This window comes from Propithecus coquereli, unplaced genomic scaffold, assembly GCF_000956105.1.
Source record: "Propithecus coquereli isolate 6110/MARCELLA unplaced genomic scaffold, Pcoq_1.0 Scaffold516, whole genome shotgun sequence".
NCBI lineage: Eukaryota > Metazoa > Chordata > Mammalia > Primates > Indriidae > Propithecus > Propithecus coquereli.
Window position 1 is genome coordinate 1,057,214 of NW_012151019.1, and position 19,348 is coordinate 1,076,561.

The 19,348-nt window shown below is 52.0% G+C and overlaps 1 protein-coding gene across 1 annotated transcript in view; it reads left to right on the plus strand.

Moving 5' to 3' along the window:
- The first annotated feature begins 836 nt into the window (after positions 1 to 836).
- RIN3 (Ras and Rab interactor 3) overlaps positions 837 to 19,348 on the plus strand; it is an 86,045-nt gene continuing 67,533 nt past the window's right edge. Inside the window, exons 1-2 of the mRNA XM_012656736.1 lie at positions 837 to 1,039; positions 14,482 to 14,599. Of these exons, the coding sequence (XP_012512190.1) occupies positions 14,482 to 14,599 (118 nt within the window). The 5' untranslated portion in view covers positions 837 to 1,039. The remainder of the gene's footprint in view (positions 1,040 to 14,481; positions 14,600 to 19,348) is intronic.

Genomic DNA, 19,348 nt, shown 5'->3' on the forward strand with positions numbered 1-19,348 from the left:
ACTGGGAAGAGACACAAAGGAACCTTCTGGAAAGTTCTATGTCGGTATTGCCCAATAGAAATATAATGCAAGCCGCATACACTATTTTAAATTTTCTAGTAGCCACATTAAAACAGTAAAGAGAAACAGGTCAAGTTAAATTGAATAATGTTTTCTTTAATTCAACATATCTAAAATATTATTGCAACAGGTGCTCAATATAAAATATTATTAATGAGCTATTTTACATTTTTTTCATAGTAAATCTTAGAAATCCTGTGTGTATTTTATGCTTACAGTGCATCTCAATCTGGACAAGCCACTTTTAAGAGCTCAGTAACCACTTGTGGCTAGGGGCTAAGGCACCGGACAGCGCGGGTCTCTATCGCCATTTGAGTAGCAGTAATAGTTACATGGTATAGACATATGTAAACATATGGCTAGCTCTGTCTTAAGGATTTGTGCATTTCACTGTATGTAAGTTACTCTTCAATTAAAAGTTGTAAAAAATACTCTTGAGGGCTCTGCTCAAATGCCACCTGTGTTTTCCTGAACCCACCCTGGGTTGAAATTATTTATTATTAATTAATTATTAATAGCTACCTTGGTTATACTGTGCTCCTTTTGTATTTATTCCCTCCTCATACTATAGCTGGTTGTTTCTATGTCTCACCTGCTTAATTATAAGTGCCATATGGTGAAGACCATGGTTTGTTCCTTTTTTAATTCCCCAAAGGGCCGCTGGCTGCATAGATGCGAAATAAGCAGGCATGGTTGAGTCTAATCCCCACTCGTTGTAAGCCCTCACTGGGCGCGCTACAGATGGGCTGATCATTCGATTCTGTTTCTCAGTCCTATTCCAGATGTCTGCAAAGGAGAGGGAGAGGAAGAGGAGGAGGAAGATGGCACGGAGCTTTGTCTGCCAGCCACCCCGAAGAACTGCCTTCCTCGCCGGGGCATCAGCGTCCTGGAGAAGCTGATCAAAACGTGCCCGGTGTGGCTGCAGCTAGGTCTGGGCTGCGCAGAGGCGGCCAGGATCCTGCGCCGGGAGGCGGCCGGGGTGAGTCCGGGGTCTCTCCCCCTCACACCTGGGGGCTGGCGCAGCTGCGCTGTGCTCCACGCGTGCCTGGGCTCCCGCATGGGGGCAGCTGCCACCCGTTGCTTGCCTTTCAGAACGGAAGTTGATCAGCTTTTCGACCCCAGTGTTTTCCAGAACTCAAGAGTGGGAGGCCGGTGGGAGGCCTGGTTTCTGCTTTGGGGAGAGCAGGCAGCGGGTGGCTGGCGTGGGCTCTCTGGGCATTTGGGCATCCGAGAGGCAGGCCTGAGGGGTCAGGAGTGCCACGCTGGCCTGCTGTGACCTCGAGAGCTCAGCCAGGCATCCCGGGACTAGAGAGTAGCAGAACCAGAGTAAAAATGGTTCTACCCTCCGTTGCACGTAGGAAGGGGCTGGGTGGTGGAGTCCAGAGATGTTCTGGAGTCAAGCTCTGTGAGTTGTGCAAATGGCTTAGACTTGCTAAGCCTCACTTTTGTCACTTTGAACAGGGGACATGAACACCCCTCCAGGGCTGTGTTCCTGTCACGTGGAAGGATAGAGATGGTAGATAGATGATAGATGGATGCATGGATGGACAGACAGACGGACAGATGACAGGTGACGAAATGTGAGTCAGAGCCCATCATTTGCTATTTCGCCTCCCACACACATTTCTCTTACATACTGCTTACTTTTTTAAAAAAATTTAATTTGTTTAATTATAAAAGTGATACACATATGTGTTCATTATCTTACAAAAACCAAGCTGGACAGAAGTGAATAAAGTAAAAAGCAAAATGTCTCACGAAGATCTTTCCCACCTACTCTAACCAACTCACTCTTCAGAAAGCTTTTTTTTAATTGAGGTGAAATTCACATAATATGAAATGAGCCATTTTAAAGTGTACAATCCAGTGACATTTAGTACATTCACAATATTGTACAACTCTCCACCTCTACCTACTTCCAAAACATTTTCATCACCCCAAAATGAAGTCCCAAACTCATTAAGCGTTACTCCCATCCCCTACCCCAGCCACCGGGAACCACCACTCTGCTCCCAGGAGTCATTTTCCCTGCAGATTCCCAGCCCTGTCATGGCAGGGGTTCACTCGCTAAGTCCCCACCGTGTTCCAAGTTCTTCACGGGAATTTGCCCATTTATCCTCACAGTAGCCCCGAGAGGCAGGTGTTGTTTCTCTGCCCATTTTACGGGTAAGGTAACTGCAATACGAAGACATCGAGTGCCCTTCCCTCGGGGACACAGGGAGGAAGGGCAGAGCTGGGATTTGAACCCAGGCAGTCTGGGTGCCCCTGTGCTGTGTTGCACACACAACCTTCAATGGCACAGATAGGCTCGTGTCTCCCCAGCTGACAGGCACTTTTGCTGGTCTCACCTTTGGCTTGTAGGGCTCGTCTGATAATAGCCCAAACGTGTAAATACCTGTGGCTCAGTTGGCGAGTGGACTCATTCACCCCAGACTAGGTAAAATCCATCAAGCCAGCATTTGTATGTGCGAATTGGAATTGCTAGAACTCAGGAACCCTCCTGCAGAGCCCCAAACTTGCCCTGCCACAGAGGTCCCTGGCACAGGGAGTGGGGACTGTGGAGGCGGGAAGGCAATCGGTGTCCCCTCGAGGCCAGGGACACCCTCCCCAGGGAGAGCGAGGCAGGCGCTCCAGGCCAGCAGCCCCCTCAGCGCCCAGGTCAGCCTGGAGTCTGCGGATGCCGGTTTTCCTGGAGGGATGAGCGCGAAGGGGCTGGGAGGGGAGGAGGCAGGGAGAGTATAGTGCCCGAGAGAACAGCATCTATTGTTTTATTCCTCCCCACTGAAACGTTTCCAGCTTCGAAGTGACCAAGGGCTTCAGATGATGAAACTGGGTAGAAAATAAACTCAGAACTCGTGCCGGCAGGTGGCCCAGCGTCCATGCCCAGGCCGAGACCCCGGCCAGACATGCACTCCCCAGTAGGTTCTGAGGGTTATCGTCCCACCCTTGCTGGGAGGATGCAGCTCAAAGCCAGCCCAAGGGGCAAGTGTTTGATGGCTGAGGGATGGCCATTGTCTGGATTTTTCTTGGTCAGGAGGAGGGGTGTGTGGAGGTGGGGATGGACCAGACAGTGAGGGGCAGTCCCAGGAGAAGGCAGGTGAGTCTCCAGGGCAAGCTGGGCGGGACAGAAGTCATGACTACTTTGTCAAAAGATTCAGTCCTCTCTTCAGAAAGTTTGAAAAAAGCACAACTAAAAATAACAATAGAGGTTCTATCTGGAGGATGCTGATTAATGCCAAGCCCTGTACTTTACAGGTAGCGTCTTGCAGTAATCCTCCACGGTGGACTCTGCTGTTACACCATTTTACAGATAGCGAAACTGAGGCTAAGAGGAGTGCTTCAGTTTGGGTTTCCCCAGAAGCAGACCCGGAGACAAGGATTTGAGTGCTACTGGTTTATTTGGGAGGTGATCCCAGGAAGTACCAGTAGGGGAACTGAGTCAGGTGAGGGGAAAGTAGCCAATAAAAGGGACATCATCATGCAAGTTCCCCCTGGGGCAACCGAGCCGACTCCAGCTGGGGAGCTCTGAGAGGTGGGGTCTCTCACACACTTCCCGGGGTTATCCCACCCCCGGGGGCGAGGGAGCTGAGTATCACAACTCCTGACAGTCCCGGGTTAAAGCCCGTGGGTCTGAGGATTCATTTTCCAGCCCCTTCTCTCTGCGTTGAGTGGGAGATCTGGCTCTTGCCAGAAACAGCCCTGGGTGGAGAGATGCAGAGCTGGCTATGGGTCCCAGGGCTGGAGTCCACTGAAAACACAGGGCCCGGGCGATGGGCGGGCACCTGCAGCACCGACCCCTGGAGTGAGGCAACTTGCCCAGGGAGTGACAGGGCCGAGGTCTGAACCTACCTAGACCACGCACACCCTGCCCCAAGTAAGTAGCAGGAGAGAAATAGACATACGAGTAATTTTCCAAGGTCAACCAGTACTGGATGGGTTTAGATATAAGGCATGTTTGTAGAGATGGGTGTAAGATATGATCTTACCACTGTCCTCTTAGGGATCTGGTAGGGGCTCCACACACAGATATGAACCATAAAGGCATGAGGAGGGGGTATCTAAGTGCTCTGTGAAAGGCAGGGCAGCGAGTTACTTGGAGGAGGGAGAGAGCACATCCAGATGGGGTGATCTGGGCAGACTTCCTGGAGGAGGCAGACACTGAGCTGGGCCATGCAGGATGGACGGGCAGGATGAGATGGGGGAGCTGAGAGGATCTGTTGGGGAATGGGTGGGTGATGTAGGGTGAGGCCCCAAGGTGGGCATGAGCCTAGCTGGGCACTCGGGGATGGAAGGCAGCATGGCTGGAGGGATTGGAGCTGGCCTGAGCCCCTGGAGAGCAGGACCACGTCACATTCATCTACCTTGTGACTCCATGTCTGACTCCAGCCCGGGTGCAGAATGGGCCTGGCTCTGATTGTTCACTGGAGCAAATAAATGAAGGACGGCAGGGCAAATGGGTCTGGGCTCCCCTTCACCCCAGGCGGGGGCAGGTACCCAGGTAGCTGAGGCCCCGAGAACTCTTCTTTAGCTCAGAGGCTGAGTACAAAAGAGCTGAGACCGCAGGTAACTGCACTATAGGAGGTCAGCCACTCCTGCCCACTCACTGCCCCCTTTGGAGGCGCAGGGCTGCGTCAGCCCCGAGGACGACGGGGTGGAGGGGATGTGCCTTCCGTTGCCTTTCTGCCCTCTGCCCTGATGCCCCACTCCTGCCCGTGCACGTCTGTATTTTCAAGCAGAAGCAAAGCCCTCAGGTCGTGCCCTGGTACAAAGATTGGCCATCTTTTACCTGAGTTACTATATGCATGACCTCCTTTGACCCTCACGATGATTTCTGTCGGGTAGGCGTTATTAGTGTCCCGTTTCCAGATGAGGAAACGGAGGCACAGAGAAGTTGACTCACTTGCCTGAGGTCACACAGTTAGTAGGAACAGAGTCTTCCTGGTATGATCTTTAGGGAGGCTGGCAAGGCCCTTTGCCATGCAATAGCGCTCCCACAGAACTCTCTGAAATTCCACCAGTGCAATGATGTCATCTTCTTTTTTAAGCTACAGACACCATGGGTGGTCTCCAGACTGTGGGCGCTCAAAGGGTCTACAGGGACCACCTGGGCCCACCCCTCCTGGCACCCATGAGAGGCAGCGCTTCATCACGTCTGCGGCCAGTGGTCAGGAGGCTGGGGATCCAGCCCCTTTGTCCCAAATATCTGTATGACCTTGTCCACATCCCACCCCCACCCCCTACCTGCCTCCCCTCCCTGCAGCCCGCTTCTCTGATAAGGTGCTGGGAACATATTGGCCTGTTTTTTGATTTGTGTGTATCCAGAAACAAGACAATCAAAAGCCTCCTTTATTTATTCTGCACTCAAACTGGTTTTTGCATTTTAAAATAGTTTTAGATTTACAGAAAAGTTGCAAAGATAGTACAGAGAATTCCCACATACATACTCCACGCTCAGTTTCTCCTACTGTTAACATTTCACATTCGTGTGGTGCGTTTGCCGCAATTAATGATCTAGTCTTGATTCCTTAGAGTGAACTAAAACCCGTACTTTGGTTTTTTGTTTTTTTTTTTGAGACAGAATCTCACTGTGTTGCCCGGGCTAGAGTGCCATGGCGTCAGCCTAGCTCACAGCAACCTCAAATTCCTGGGCTCAATCGATCCTCCTGCCTCAGCCTCCTGAGTAGCTGGGATTACAGGCATGAGCCACCATGCCCGGCTAATTTTTTCTATATATTTTTAGCTGTCCAATTAATTTCTTTCTAATTTTAGTAGAGACGGGGTCTCGCTCTTGCTCAGGCTGGTCTCGAACTCCTGAGCTCAGACAATCCGCCCACCTCGGCCTCCCAGAGTGCTAGGATTACAGGCATGAGCCACCGCGCCCGGCCTAAAACCCGTTCTTTGTTGACATTTCCTTAGCTTACACCTCTAGTTCCGGGATCCCATCCAGGATATACCACATGACATTTAGTCGTCATGTCTCCCTAGGCTCCTCTCGGCTGTGACATTTTCTCCGACGTCCTTTGTTTTTGATGACCTTGACAGTTTTGAGGATTACTGGTCAGCTTTGTGGAATGTCCCTCCACTGGGATTTGTCTGATGGCCAGACTGGGGCTATGTGTTTTGGGAGGAAGACCGCAGAGGTAAAGTGCCCTTCTCATCTCGTCACATCGAGTGTCCGTACTGCCAACATGACTTACCACTGGGGATGGTGACCTGGATCACCTTGCGGGTGGCGTTCGCAGGGTTCCTCCACTGTGAAGTTACGGCTCCCCTCCCCTTCCGTGCCATGCTTTTTGGAAGGAAGTCACCATGCTCAGCCCATCCTTAAGGAATGGGGAGTTATGCTTTCCCTCCTCGATTAAATATCTGATAAAGTGTTTGCAATTCTTCTGCACAAGAGAGATCTGTCTCTCCTGCCCCATCTGTTTATTATTCGGTCATTTTCTTATATCAATATGGACTCATGGATACTTATTTTATACTTTGGGTTACAATCCAATACTACTTTAATTATTTTGTTGCTCAAATTGTTCCAACTTTGGCCATTGGGAGTTTTTCAGTTGGCTCCTGTATCTTTGACATAGCCCCAGCATCGTGTGTGTGTGTGTGTGTGTGTGTGTGTGTGTGTGTGTGTGTGTGTGTTGTTTGTTTGTTTGTCAGAGCACTTCCTCACTTTTTGGCAACATAAGATGCTCCAGCCTCATCTTGTATATTTCCTGCCCCAGTCCTAGAGCCCAGGTTCCTTTTACTGGAAGATGATGTTAGGAACCAAGATGTGGGCGTTGTGTGTGTTCGTGGCTATGGGAGTGTCATTGCTTCTGGGCCAGGGTAGTTTCTAATGAAGGAAGCCTCTTACAAGGTTGCTTCTGGCAGTGGGGGCTTCGCTGAAGAGTTGCAGTAACCTGAGTTGTGATAGGGACCAGCCATGGGGGAGGTTCAAGGCACCCTCCCCACTCGCCCCTGAGGCCAGGGGGAAGGGCACAGTCACCAGTTACTGCAGGCTTGCTTTGTGTCACACACCACTCATCTTTCCAACAGCCCTGCAGAACAGGGTGTGACCTGGTTCTGTCAGCGGGAAGCTCAGCTCTGAGCTGGTCGGAGCCTGCCCGAGGAATGTGGCTGCTAAGTGGTGGGACTTGGCTTGTGTCTACACTGACTGCTTCGAAAGACTTTAGAAAATTAGAGTGTCTTGGCTTCACCCCCAGAAATGCTTCTTTCTTTAGTTTGGCGTGAGCCTCGGGCCTGAGCCTGTTCTAAAAGCTCCCTAGGTAATTCTGACATGCAGCCAGGGTTGAGACATGCTGCTCTGTGCCATGCTACAACCGCGCCATAAGGAATGGGAAAGGTGGGCCTCGGTTTCCCCATATGTCAAATAAAGGTATTGGGCAATGTGTCACTTCCTTCTGTTTCCAGTCCTCAGCGGTTCGAAGGATTTGTGACTTGGCTTTCTTACAGCCCTTTGTGCATGCACGCACATACACACACACACACACACACACACACACACACACACACACTCCCTAGCTCTGTCAGAGTCAGGACTGGGTGTGAAGACGTTTGCCACGAGCTTGCCCACTCACTCCCACGTGTCCAGGGTGGGCTCCGGCCACCGGACTGCCGACCTCCATAGGCACGGCCCCTGCAGCTCTGGCCTCTCGGAAGAACCAGCCACTTCTGTTCCTGCCCTAATGGGCACGATTGGAAACATTCCCCCAGCAACTGGAAAATAGTCCTAAAATAACAAAAGTGGAAAAGCAGACAGCTCTGGGTTGTCCAGGCCAAAATTGGATAGTAAAAACAAAACCATTTATAGTGCATTTAGCTTTGGATTTTTACGTATGTATCTGGAGAGGGTGAGGGGGTGCGGTGGCTGCATAATTCTCTCCCTAAGCACATTACGTCCCAGCTACTGGTGAAATCAGTTGGTCTTTCCGAAACCCACCCTGGCTGAAGGTAGACAGGGAGAGGGTCCCGTGGCTGGCTGTACCCCCTCCTGGATTGCATGCAAGCCTTTTGGGGGGTGGGAACACCCCAGGGGCACTGACATTGGAAGAGTATCTTCTGGAAGGAAGGAGTCCTGGGATCCTTCAGCCTCTCCCTCACTACAGACTAGAAAAAGCCAACTCAGAGAGGGGAGGTGACTTGCTCCAGGACACAGAGCAAACTGGCATTAGAGCTAGGAAGGACACAAGTGTCCCGACTCTCAGCCCAGTGCTCTTACGGCTACCCCCCTGTTGTTTTTTGTGGGGAGGTGTTGGGATGGGGAATCCTAGCTCTTCAAAGAAAATCGGCCCCTCAGAGGGGGTGCGCCGTCCAGCAGTTTGTACAATTGGGGGAAGAGGATTCTTCTGCTTTCTGAGAATTCCTGATCCGGTACATTGGGGGAGCTGACGAAAGAGGAGGGAAAAAAAGAAGAAGGAACAGAAGGCACAGCTGACTCAGCCAGACAGCAGACATGGCTGGTTCCCAGAGAGGAGAGGGGTTGCGTAAGGATGCTGGGTGCAGCAGGTTCCTTGGTGGCCTGGTTAATGGGGGAGGCTTTCGGGAGCAGTGGCCAATGGAGGGTCCCACTGTGGGCATGGCTGTGACCGCTCCATTTGTAGGAACCCCGGGCATCCCTCAGGTGAGTGTCCTGGAGGCGAACACAGGTGGCCCCGGTCCCTCCCTTGCCTCCCCACGTTCCCTCAGTGCTCGCCTGGCTCTTACTCCCGCTGCTGAGGCCAGAAGTCTGGAGCTGCTAATCAGGATGTCTTTCCTCGTGCAGGGCCCCTTGTGCCCCACCCTGCTGCCTTTCTGATTGTTGGAGCCATCCGTGAACAGTCAGGACAGGAGTGCTAGGGGCCCTGTGCCATCTGTCCTCAGGGCTGGGAGGCAGCTAGTGGGGGCCTGGCGCAGGAAGGACCATATACTGAGGCTTGTTATGTAGCGGGCACTCTGCTGAAGTCACCTGTATAGCCCTTTCAATGGCTGGCTTTCAAACTTCCCACTGAGCTCCGTGCACTCCTCAGGAACACCACATAGAAGGGAGAGAGGAGGGGGATACCCAGTGGCTGAGGTCCCATGTCCCTGTACTCCTTGAGGGTGGGTCAGTGGGGGATGCTTTCAGCTTCAAGTAACAACAAACCCGGCTGACGGTGGCTTCAGCCATAAGGCCACTATTGTTTACCTAATGAGAAATCTGGAGGTTAGGGTCACAGCTAGTTTAGTAGCTTAGTGATGCATTCAGTTTCCAGATTCTTCCCACTTTTCTGTTCTTCCATCGTCAAAGTGTTGGCCTTTGGTCCTCAGGTTTGATCCTCATGGTTGCAAAATGGCAGCTCCAGCTCCAGCCATCTCACCCATTCAGAGGCAAATGGCTTTCTTCTCCTAGGCTCAGTTCTTTTTTTTAGAGAACAAATGTTGCTCCACGTGCTTTATTGGCCACCCCTAACTACGATGAACAGTCACCATCTTTGCTCACAATTCTGTGGGTCAGCGATTTGGGCTGGGCTCAGCAGAGTGATTCTTCTGCTGGTCTCTTCTGGGTTTGATTATGCAACTGGGATCACCTGGCAGCTTAACTGGGCTGGATGGTCTAAGATGGCCTCACTGTGTGACTTGTGGTAGGTGCTAGCTGTTGGCCGAGCTACACAACTCCAGCAGGCTGGCTCAGGCTTCTTCACATGACAACAACAGTCCAAAAGGGTGAGTGTGGAGGCTGACATGCCTCTTGAGGCCTAGGCTCGGGACTACACAGAGTCTCTTCTGCTATGTTCTTTTGATCAATGCCAGTCCCAAGGCCGCCCTGTTTCCACCAACAGGTGAAAGTGGACTCCACCTTTTGATTGGTCCTTGGTGAGTACCCTGTTGGGTGCTTTCCTATGCAATATCTCCATTACCTCTTTCAACACTGAGGGGTAGAACTTTGGGTTCATTTTTTTTTTCCAATTTTTTTTTTTTTTAATTCTCCATATACTAGTAAAGTTTCGTTATTTGTTACAGCTGGGTGGTGGTAGGTGTTACTTCTCCCATTTACAGATCAGAGCACTGAGGCTCAGGGAAGCCACATAATTACCCCGGGTCACAAAGCTGGTAACTGGCTGCTGAGGGCCCTCTGGGAACCCAGGAAGAAGCACAGATTGGACCCTGCCCTCAGCTGGAGGAGCTCCCGTCATGGGGGGCTCCTGTCTTCTTTCTTTCTCTCTTGGAACGTAAGGGTGGAGAACAGGGTCCATGTCTGAGCAAAGTGAAAACACCTATAAACAGTTACGTGCTGGGTGTGAAAGAGCCGGTTAGGTTGAAGAGTGGCATCGAGGGAGGTCCCAGTTGAGGCTGGCAATGGTGATCTGTCACCCTGGAGAGATCAGTGGGGGCGGGGTGTCAGAATAGTGAGGGGAAGTAACCATGAGTATGTTGTATTGTGACCCTGGCCCGTGCAGACCCCACCACTAACAAAAAGCCTACCCTTATTACAGGCAAGGGTTTCTATTTATTCTCTTCTGTTTTATTCTGGAAAAAGAAATTGTTGGTGGCGTTCTCACCAAAGGGACGTGACCTGCAGTTTGAAGAACGCTGCCCTTCCTTCCTTCCTGTGCCATCCCTGACGCGGGAGGAGGGGCGTGGGCAGCTCTGCTGTGTGCGTGTGCTTCTAACCCCTGACCTGGGCATGCGTCCTCTCACATGGGCACCACACATGCAAAGGGAGCACTTTCCCTTTGAAGAAAACCTGGATTCAGCTTCAGGTCAGGAGGGCTCCAGCCCCACATCCTGCCCTATTTAGGGGTCAAGGGTCAAAGTTTGCTTTGTCAGCCTTCCCAGGGGCACCACTGGCTGTTGCTCAGCAGAGAGGCCCTGGGGGAGCCCCAGAGAGCGCTCGTTCCACACACGCCACCCTCACCCCACTGACTCACACACACTCACGCACATACACCCACATTCACCCACACGCACTCACATACACGCACACCACCCTGATCCCCACACTCACCCACGCTCACACACTCACCCACACTCATACATACAACTGAGGAACCCCCAGATGGAAGAGGCACGCAGGGCATGGTCTGGGGCCCGTGGGGCACAGAGCCCCCATGCTCTCCTAGAAGCCAGGAGCCCGTCCCTCCTGGCACATCAGTGTGTCCAGGAAGCGCCACTGAGCTCTGAAGTCCAGAGGTTTTATCAAGGTTTGATTTCATAGATGTGATCGATCTAATGATCGGTCTTGTGATTAAACTCAATCTCCAGTACCTCTCTCCTCCCTGGGAGTCAGGGGTGGGGCTGAGTTCCAACTGGCTAATTGTATGCTTGGTCTCTCTGGCAAGGTCCAAAGGGCTTCATTATGAATAACAAAAGACACTCCTATGGCTCAGGAAATTCCAAGAGTTTTTGAAGCTCTGTGCCAGGAACGGGGACAAAGACCAGCTATGTTGTTTTTTTTTTTTTTTTAAAAAATACAACACACACACCGCCCCACACACACACACACACACCCCCACACACTGTGGTTCCCTTGGGCCTGGGCTAGGAGCAGCTCGACTTTGAACCTCTGAAGAGGCAAAGAGACCTCTTTCCTTTGAAAGACGACATGCCCTGGGGTCAGTTCAAGTTCAGGTTAATGCATAAGTTCAGTGAGCTGCAGCTCAAAGTAGGGCAAGACAGTGGCTGAGCTGAGGTGCTGTCTCAGAGTGGAGAGCAGGGGCTGACAGAAACTTCTAGAAGTGAAATGTCCTACTGGGCCCTCTGGGCAGCACCACTTCCAGGCTGGCATCACCCCTGCCTGTTTAGCATTTCCGCCCCCAGGAGCACCCTTCCCTCTCCCTCTGTGGGCTTCTGGTTCTCTTGCTCTCTCTACTCTGCCCCGTCAAGGAGAGGGGCAGGCAAACTCACTTCCAGCCGCGGTTCAGTGACTGATGGATTCGTCAGAGACCAGGATGTAAGGGGAAAGGTCACCCTCTCTAAGCCAGGCAGAGGGGAAGTTGAGTGCCCAGGATCTAGAACCAAATCTCAGCCCCAGCACTTACTACCCTGTGATCTTGAGAATGACTTGCCTCTCTCTGCCTCAGTTTCCTCATCTATAAAGTGGGGATAATAATCGCATTCCCCCCATAGGTTTAGTAAGAGAATAAAGTGAGATCATGGAATCGAACGCACTGGTGTTTGGGCTTGCGGCAGACTAGGGGGCAACATGTGTTAGCTGCTATCAATCATTAATAGCATTATCATTATGACAGTGTTTTATTAACAACTGGAATAATAATGTTATATTAATGATTCTGATGACATAGCAATGTAGTAATAATACGACAACCCAAAATAACTGACTGAGGCAAAGATCTCAATCAATGGAGGTTAATTAAACCAACGTTTGAGGATGTGCCTGGGAAAAGCACAAACCACGGACAACTCTGTGACTGTTTGTCCAAAGGGGGATTTGGGAGCTGCAGTATCTCAGGGGGACAGGGCATACAGAAAGGAAAACAAAGCGGGGGGGCGGGCAGTGAGGCAAAATGGTTACATTCTTGCCAGGCCCAGAAAATCCACATGTTACATAAGATAAGGCGAATGTTAGAAGAGAAAAAGGGAGTGAAGGAAGCATCAGTTGTGTAGATGTCCCTGGGTAGGTGGAAGAGTGTTTGATCTTGTCTCTGTTCCGCACCTGGGAAGATAAACTTGTAATTCATTATTAGTGTGGGATGGAACAGACTTTAATTTTAGGCGCTAGACTTAGCCTGTAGACCCAGAGTTACAGTGTGCATGTCCTTGTTCGTAGGAAGCGGCAAGGAATCTCCTTAGGAATGACCTGTGGGGACAATCCTAGTAGATGCCTGGGGGCTTTTACCTCTCCCTGGAGATCCTAATGTCAGTAACTGCCCTTCATTCCGAAGCAGGTGTTGCCTGACGCTGCCTCCTTCCCTTTTGCATCAGGAGTTGGGGGGGTAGTCCTGAGATTTTTATTCTCCTTTACAAATATTAGTGATCCGTAACAGTGGCCGCAGAATTTGGAGCATCGCCAAAGGGGTGGCAGGGCAGAGTATGCTTTGGCGGGAGGGGAAGTGCTCCCTGAAAGCCTCCTGTCTTTGGGGCGCTCCCCCGCCCCCACCCCCCAGCCTTCCCACGGCAGCTTTGGCAGCCTCCTGGCCTTCCACGCTGTAGCCCAGGGGCGTGGGGCCCAGTGGGCGAGGCTTAGACTGCAAGGGTGGGGACAAGGGTGGAGGGGGTGGGGAGACTGTGCCCCCAGGCTGGGGACATTCCAGAAGGCATCACTTGGTAAGGAAGAATGAGCTTGCTCAGGGCCAACCAAGACTAACAGGGACATCCTAAAACAACAGAGCTTGTGAAAGGCAGCAGAGCCCCCTCCCTGTGATTGCCCTGGGGAGGGCACTGCCCTAGGACCCTCACTGGAGCAGAACCAGCGCCCCGAGCGGGAGAAGTAGGAGTGAGTGTCTGTGACTAGGCCGGCTCTGGCTTAGACGTGGGCCACTGTTGGCACTAGAGCACAGATCCGTCCTGGGAGCCCAGCGGCAGGTTTTGTCAGAATAGGGCACACCCACAGGAGAAGCAGGTCGTACTGGGTGGGACTTGGGGTCTGCACGGAGAGGCCCGGTGGCATGGAGGTCATGGAGGTCCCAAGTGTCGACACCAGCATCTGGGGGCTGACTCCAGTTCTGCCCCTTCCAGCTGTGAGCTTTGGCCAGGCCCCCACTTCCGGAGTATGTCCTGTGGGCCAAGCCCCTGCAGGTATTAACTCAGTCATCACACCAGCTCGAGGAGGGGGTGTCCTGTTTTGATCAGACAGTGCCTCAGTTTCTTCATCCGTAAAATGGGCATAATAACAAGCCGCATGTCATGGGGTGATTGTGAGGATGAAGCAAGTTATATATGTGAAGTATCATAACAGTTCCCGTCACAGAGAGAGCTCTACGTTAAGTATTAGCTATTTCTATTTTCATGGGGGAAAAAAGTGTGAATTGACTTATATCTGTGATTATTTCCAACGCCCTCCCCTGGAGCGAACATGCTGGGGTGTGAGTTGAAACTCAGCCCCACTCCGGCACATCAGAGCTTTTCTGGGTGGGACTCTGGACCACCCACATCAGAGTAGGCTGATCCAGGCCCCTCCTACAGAACCAGCATCTGGGGGGGGCAGTTGGGGGGCATGGAAGTTTTAACCCCCCTCCCCCACGGACTCTGTGTCTACAGCACCCTTTGAGAACTTGGACTTAGTTGAACCACTCCGTGACTCAGTGGGCAGATGAGAAATCGAGGCACCAGCAGCCTTGATTTGGACACGGGCCAGGTGACACTTGGCTCCCGAGGGAGGCTTCACTGCTCCACCTGCCTCCTCATTTCGGGAACCTTCCAGTGACTTCCATCTCACTGTTGTCCTCCTCACCTCCACCCCAATCTCTGACTCACGGAGCTCCCTCCCCTCCTGTGTTTCAGATGTTCCTGGTGCGCAGGGACAGCAGCCTGAAGCACCTGGCGCTGTGTGTCCACTTTCCTTCCCTGCACGAGAGCTCGTCGGAGGTGCTAGAATACACCATCAAAGAGGAAAAATCGAGTGAGTACCGATCTTCCCCGTTCTGGCTCCAGCCACACAGCAGCAACAGCGGCAAATGCTGCCCCGCGAACCACGGACTCTTGGCTACACCAGACGTGTTTAGAATTAGAAGCTCTAAAGTGTTAAGTGCGTGGTAAAATAGGAAAAAAAAAAAAAAGAATAAAATTAGAAGGGGGAAAAAAACTTTCAGTTAAATGAAGTTACTTGGCCAGGCTGGTTTTGAGTTCAGTTTATCACTCAAAAGTCAATGTTAGTTTCCGCTTACCCTTGTCAGGGCTTGTTGGCTTTGCTTCCTCGTGGCCAAAGTTTCCTCCTTAGCTCAGCAAGGGTGCTGGAAAAAGGAAAGAAAAGGAGAGGAACTGCCTGGGCCCCTGGGTCCTAGTGTCAGCTCAGCACACACTCCAACCATGGTCTGGGACAAGTCAATTCACCTCTCTGAGCCTCGGTTTTCTCATCTGTTAAATGGACGTAATAGTCACTGTCCTGCTTGTATCATAGAGCTTTTCTGAGGGCCAAATGGGAAGATGCTTTGAAAGACGGAAATCTTGTGTGTGCACAGGGCTGCCAGAAGCAGGCATGAGATGAGCCTTGGCGGAAAAACGTTTTGAGGCCCCGGTCGAAGGCAGGTTTGTGCTGATACGCAGTGTCGTCAGGTTCGGGCCCCTGGTGGACTGCTGGCTCAGCCATCTATACCGATTTCCCCTCCTCAGGGTCCGTGTGTGCACATGCCAGGTATGAAGACCCAAAAGGCCTGTTAGAAGAATCCATAGATTATTACACGCACGGGCTTATGTCCTCTTGTAAATGGGTCCAAGGTGTTGTGGGAAGCTCTTTACCCTTGGTTAGCAGCAGAGTGGCAAGACTTAAAGATGAAGGCCCATTTACTATTCCCCAGAGCTTGCTTCTCAAGAAACACTTGTGCCCCAGTGTCGGGCACTGACAGAGTTCCTGGCCTCAGGGGTCCCCCAGTCTGGTTGGAAGGTGAGCGACATGCTGGGGCAGGAGAGACAGACACCTCTTGCTGTGCAGTGTGGCAGGTGTCACTGCAAAGAGACCTCTGACGGGCGGGCATAGAGGATGTAGGTCACCATGGGGAGGACTCGGAGAGGGTGTCAAAGAGGAGGGAGCATTCAGGCTGAGTCCCAAACGTGAGTTGAGTTAAAGGTTGGTTTTCTAGGCCCAGAAGTGGACTGGGAAGTGAAAGCAGAAGCAGGTTCTTTTTTCTGCTGCGAGGGGGTCTTCCCATAGAGACCAGACCCGTGCAGAATGATGAAAACACAACTCACTCATTCACGTATTCAGCAGACAGTTGTGGAGTGTGCACTCCAGCCAGGCACTGTTCGCTCCTGGGGACACAGCAGGAGCAAAACACTGTCCCTGCCTCTTGGAGCTTACTTCAGACGGAGGGAGGGGAATGCTATGGAGAACACAGGAGCAGGGATATTAGCTGCTGCAACAGCAACAGCAAGCAGAATGGCCTGAACCCAGAGGAAGCTGGTTTCCTACTCCTCTGCAAGATTCCGGCCAGTGGGGAAGGAACATGCAGGGACACCAACTGAGGGAGGCTCTGCCACCTTCAGCATGCAGCCTCCAGTTTCCTAGGGTTAAGTCCAAGCCAATAGGCTGGAAGGGGGAAAGAGCACAGAGAAGTCTTATGGTTGGTGGGGGGGGAGGGGTCTCACCCCAGGGCCTGGAAGTAGGTGTGTCACCTGTGCCCACATCCCATTGGCTATTACTCGGTCATGTGATCACGCCTAACTGCAAGGGAAACTGGGAAATGTAGTCCAGCAATGTGCCCAGAAAGGAGCAGAGGGCCTGGGTTTTGGTGAACTGCTAGCAGTCTGATCACCGGGTTGGGGGTCTGGGGAGTGTGGGGTTGGGGAGAAGGTTGTTCATTTATAAAGCAAATTTGAACGACCCCTCCACCCTGTGGAGCCCAGTGGGGAAGAAAGTATGGGGTTTTCAAAGAGGGAGGAGAGGACTATGGTTTTCCTGGACCAAGCATCCAGCACCCTCTGATGGCTGCAGAGGGAGTGGGGTTGTTTGGGGCATGTACTGCTCTCCAGGAACCTGGGTTCTTTCTCATCCGCCAGGGCAAGGCATTCTCCGCAGGTGTTTCTGGGGCCGCACAGACCCTGGGTGTGCTTGTGGCCTCCTAAGAGAGAATGACCATCCGCCCATCGACTTATGGACTGGAGGGGGCAGCATGGTGTAGGCCTGCCTCTTCCTGAGAGTGGCCAGGCTTTGGGGACTCAGCTGCCAGCCAGTAGTTACCTACAATCCTTTAGAACTCCACAAGCCAACTGTGCTTCTTGAATGACAGCACCGACGTTGGGAAAGTAGCCGAAAGTGGGGAGTCATGGTGTGCTGAGTGTGTTCCATGCCAGCTCGTGCTCTGGGGGCCCGAGCTGGGGGTGTTGTTCAAGGGCAGGGCGATCGGAACGGCTTCGTGGAAGAAAGGGGCATCCGCTGGAGCACAGACTGTCTGGAAGTTCTGCTTCTCTCCTCTGTTCCTGCTCCTTTCCCACCTCCCTGCCCCCGCCTTCAGGTCACTTCCTGGTCTCTTCAACCCAATTACTTCCCCCGGGAACCAGGACATCGTGTCTGGTTTCATGTCCATTTTCCCACTAGGAGCCTGTCAAAGAAAAGCCAGAGCCGGACAGTAGTTAAAGCCGTATAACCAGGTTTTACTCAGAACTACTGCGTTAGGGAAAAGCCCTCTGAGTGGAACTGGGCTCAGTTATGAACATAACACGGGTGAGTGGCAGTTTATAGCCCAGGAGCAAGTGGGGGTCGGTGGATGGAAGATTACTAAGAGGAAACATCAGGGGTCGGGGGATCCCGGCTACACTAACCTAACAGGATTCTTTCTGCAGACGGGCCCGGGTGAGCAGAAACCAGCCGGGGATGGGGAAGGATGAGGAGCCCAAGCAGATACTGAGATGGGGGTTCTGGCAGAACAAGGTTCTTTTGCTAAAACTGGATTTTACAAGGAAATGCACAGATGGGCCTGGGAATAGGTTCAGGAGCCTGACAGAAGTTTGGTCCAGCAAAGAATTTTTGTCCAGCCCAAGGGACAAACCAGGGCACTCAAGGACAGAGACAGCTTACTTCCTTGGATTCTCGTCTCAATTTCCATTTTTAAACTTTTAAAAATTCGATGCTCAGTCAGGCATGGTGGCTCACACCTATAATCCCAGCACTTTGGGATGCCAAGGCAGGAGGATCACTTGAGGCCAGGAGTTCGAGACCAGCCTGGGCAACATAGTGAGACCTTGTCTCTATAAAAATTTTTTTAAAAATAGCTGGGTGTGGTGGTGTACCCCTGTAGTCCCAGCTACTCAGGAGCCTAAGGTGAGAGGATCACTTGAGCCCAGGAATTCGAGACCAGCCTGGGCAACATAGTGAGACCTTGCCCCTTAAAAATTTTTTTAAAAATAGCTGGGTGTGGTGGTGCACCCCTGTAGTCCCAGCTACTCAGGAGCCTAAGGTGAGAGGATCACTTGAGCCCAGGAGTTCGAGGCTGCAGTGGGCTATGATTGTGCCACTGCACTTCAGCCTGGGTGACAGAGAATGACCTTGTCTCTAAAAAAAAACAATTGCAGACTCCTCCAATCATTGAGCATTCATCTTAAATACACAGATGGTGTCTATTAGTCTGGTATGTGTTTTATTTTGCTCTTTCCTTACAATACTCCACTGCTCCCTGATCTCATTCCTCTGACGTCCACCACCAGGGCGAACCGAGGCAACAACGAGACAGCTGCAGGAAATCTGTTTCTTTGCCATGTTGAGTCACTGCTCTTCCCTCTTTGCTCTCTCTTCATTGGGTACCATCCTCCTTAGAGTAGTGGTGGAGCACAGACCGCGGAAGCCACGCAGCCTGTGTTTGATCCCAGCTTTGCCTTTCCTGCCTGTGTGACCTTGAGCAAGTTGCTCTACCTCTCCAGGCCCCAGTTTCCTTGCCTGTAAGACGGGGATAAGGATGGTGCCCTCCTCGTGGGCCCTGGGAGGAGTCAGTGTGCCCGCAGTGCTTGGGACTTTAGCCACTGTGGCTGTAGTAGCTGCAGTGGAGGGTGGCCTGAGGAGGAAGTGGGCAAGGGAAAGGCCCAGGCTGGAGCTGGACCTTTTGTTGGGGTTCCCCACACAGAGATGAGGCAAGGGAAGGAGACAGGGGATGCCCCGAAAGTGGGTGGTCAGCCTCATCTGCGGCCTCCTCTGTTTGCCTTGAGCAAGAAACATTCGCTCTGACCACTTCATGCTTCCATGCGCTTGGATTGGCCTCTAGTTTCTTGTTAAGAGTTTCTTTGAAAAACCTTGAACCAGTCAGGTCAGCTTAGTCTTGCTGTGGTGACAAACAACCCTAAACTCCAGCGGCTTGCACACAAAGTACACATGCACACCACGGACTTCGGGCGAGACTGGGCTGGCTTCAGGGGTGCCCTGATGCTGGTGGCCACGAAGGAGTGCCCATGTCACTCCTCCCCCAACTCTGAGAGCCCAGTACAGAGAGTGAGGGAAGAGAGTGAGAGACTCCACCTGGTAATCCAGGGAATTCTCCTGTATCTTATCCAAGTCCACCAAGGTGGTACCACCAAGAGTCTGCAAGAGTCACCCCAGTGCTAATATGGCTGCAGGGACCAAAGACTTAGATCACAGCACTAAATTCCCTTTGAGTATCTGGAAAGCCTTCTCAAGAAGGACAGGATCAAACAAGCCCGGACTGCAAAGGTTAAAATAAATACCTAA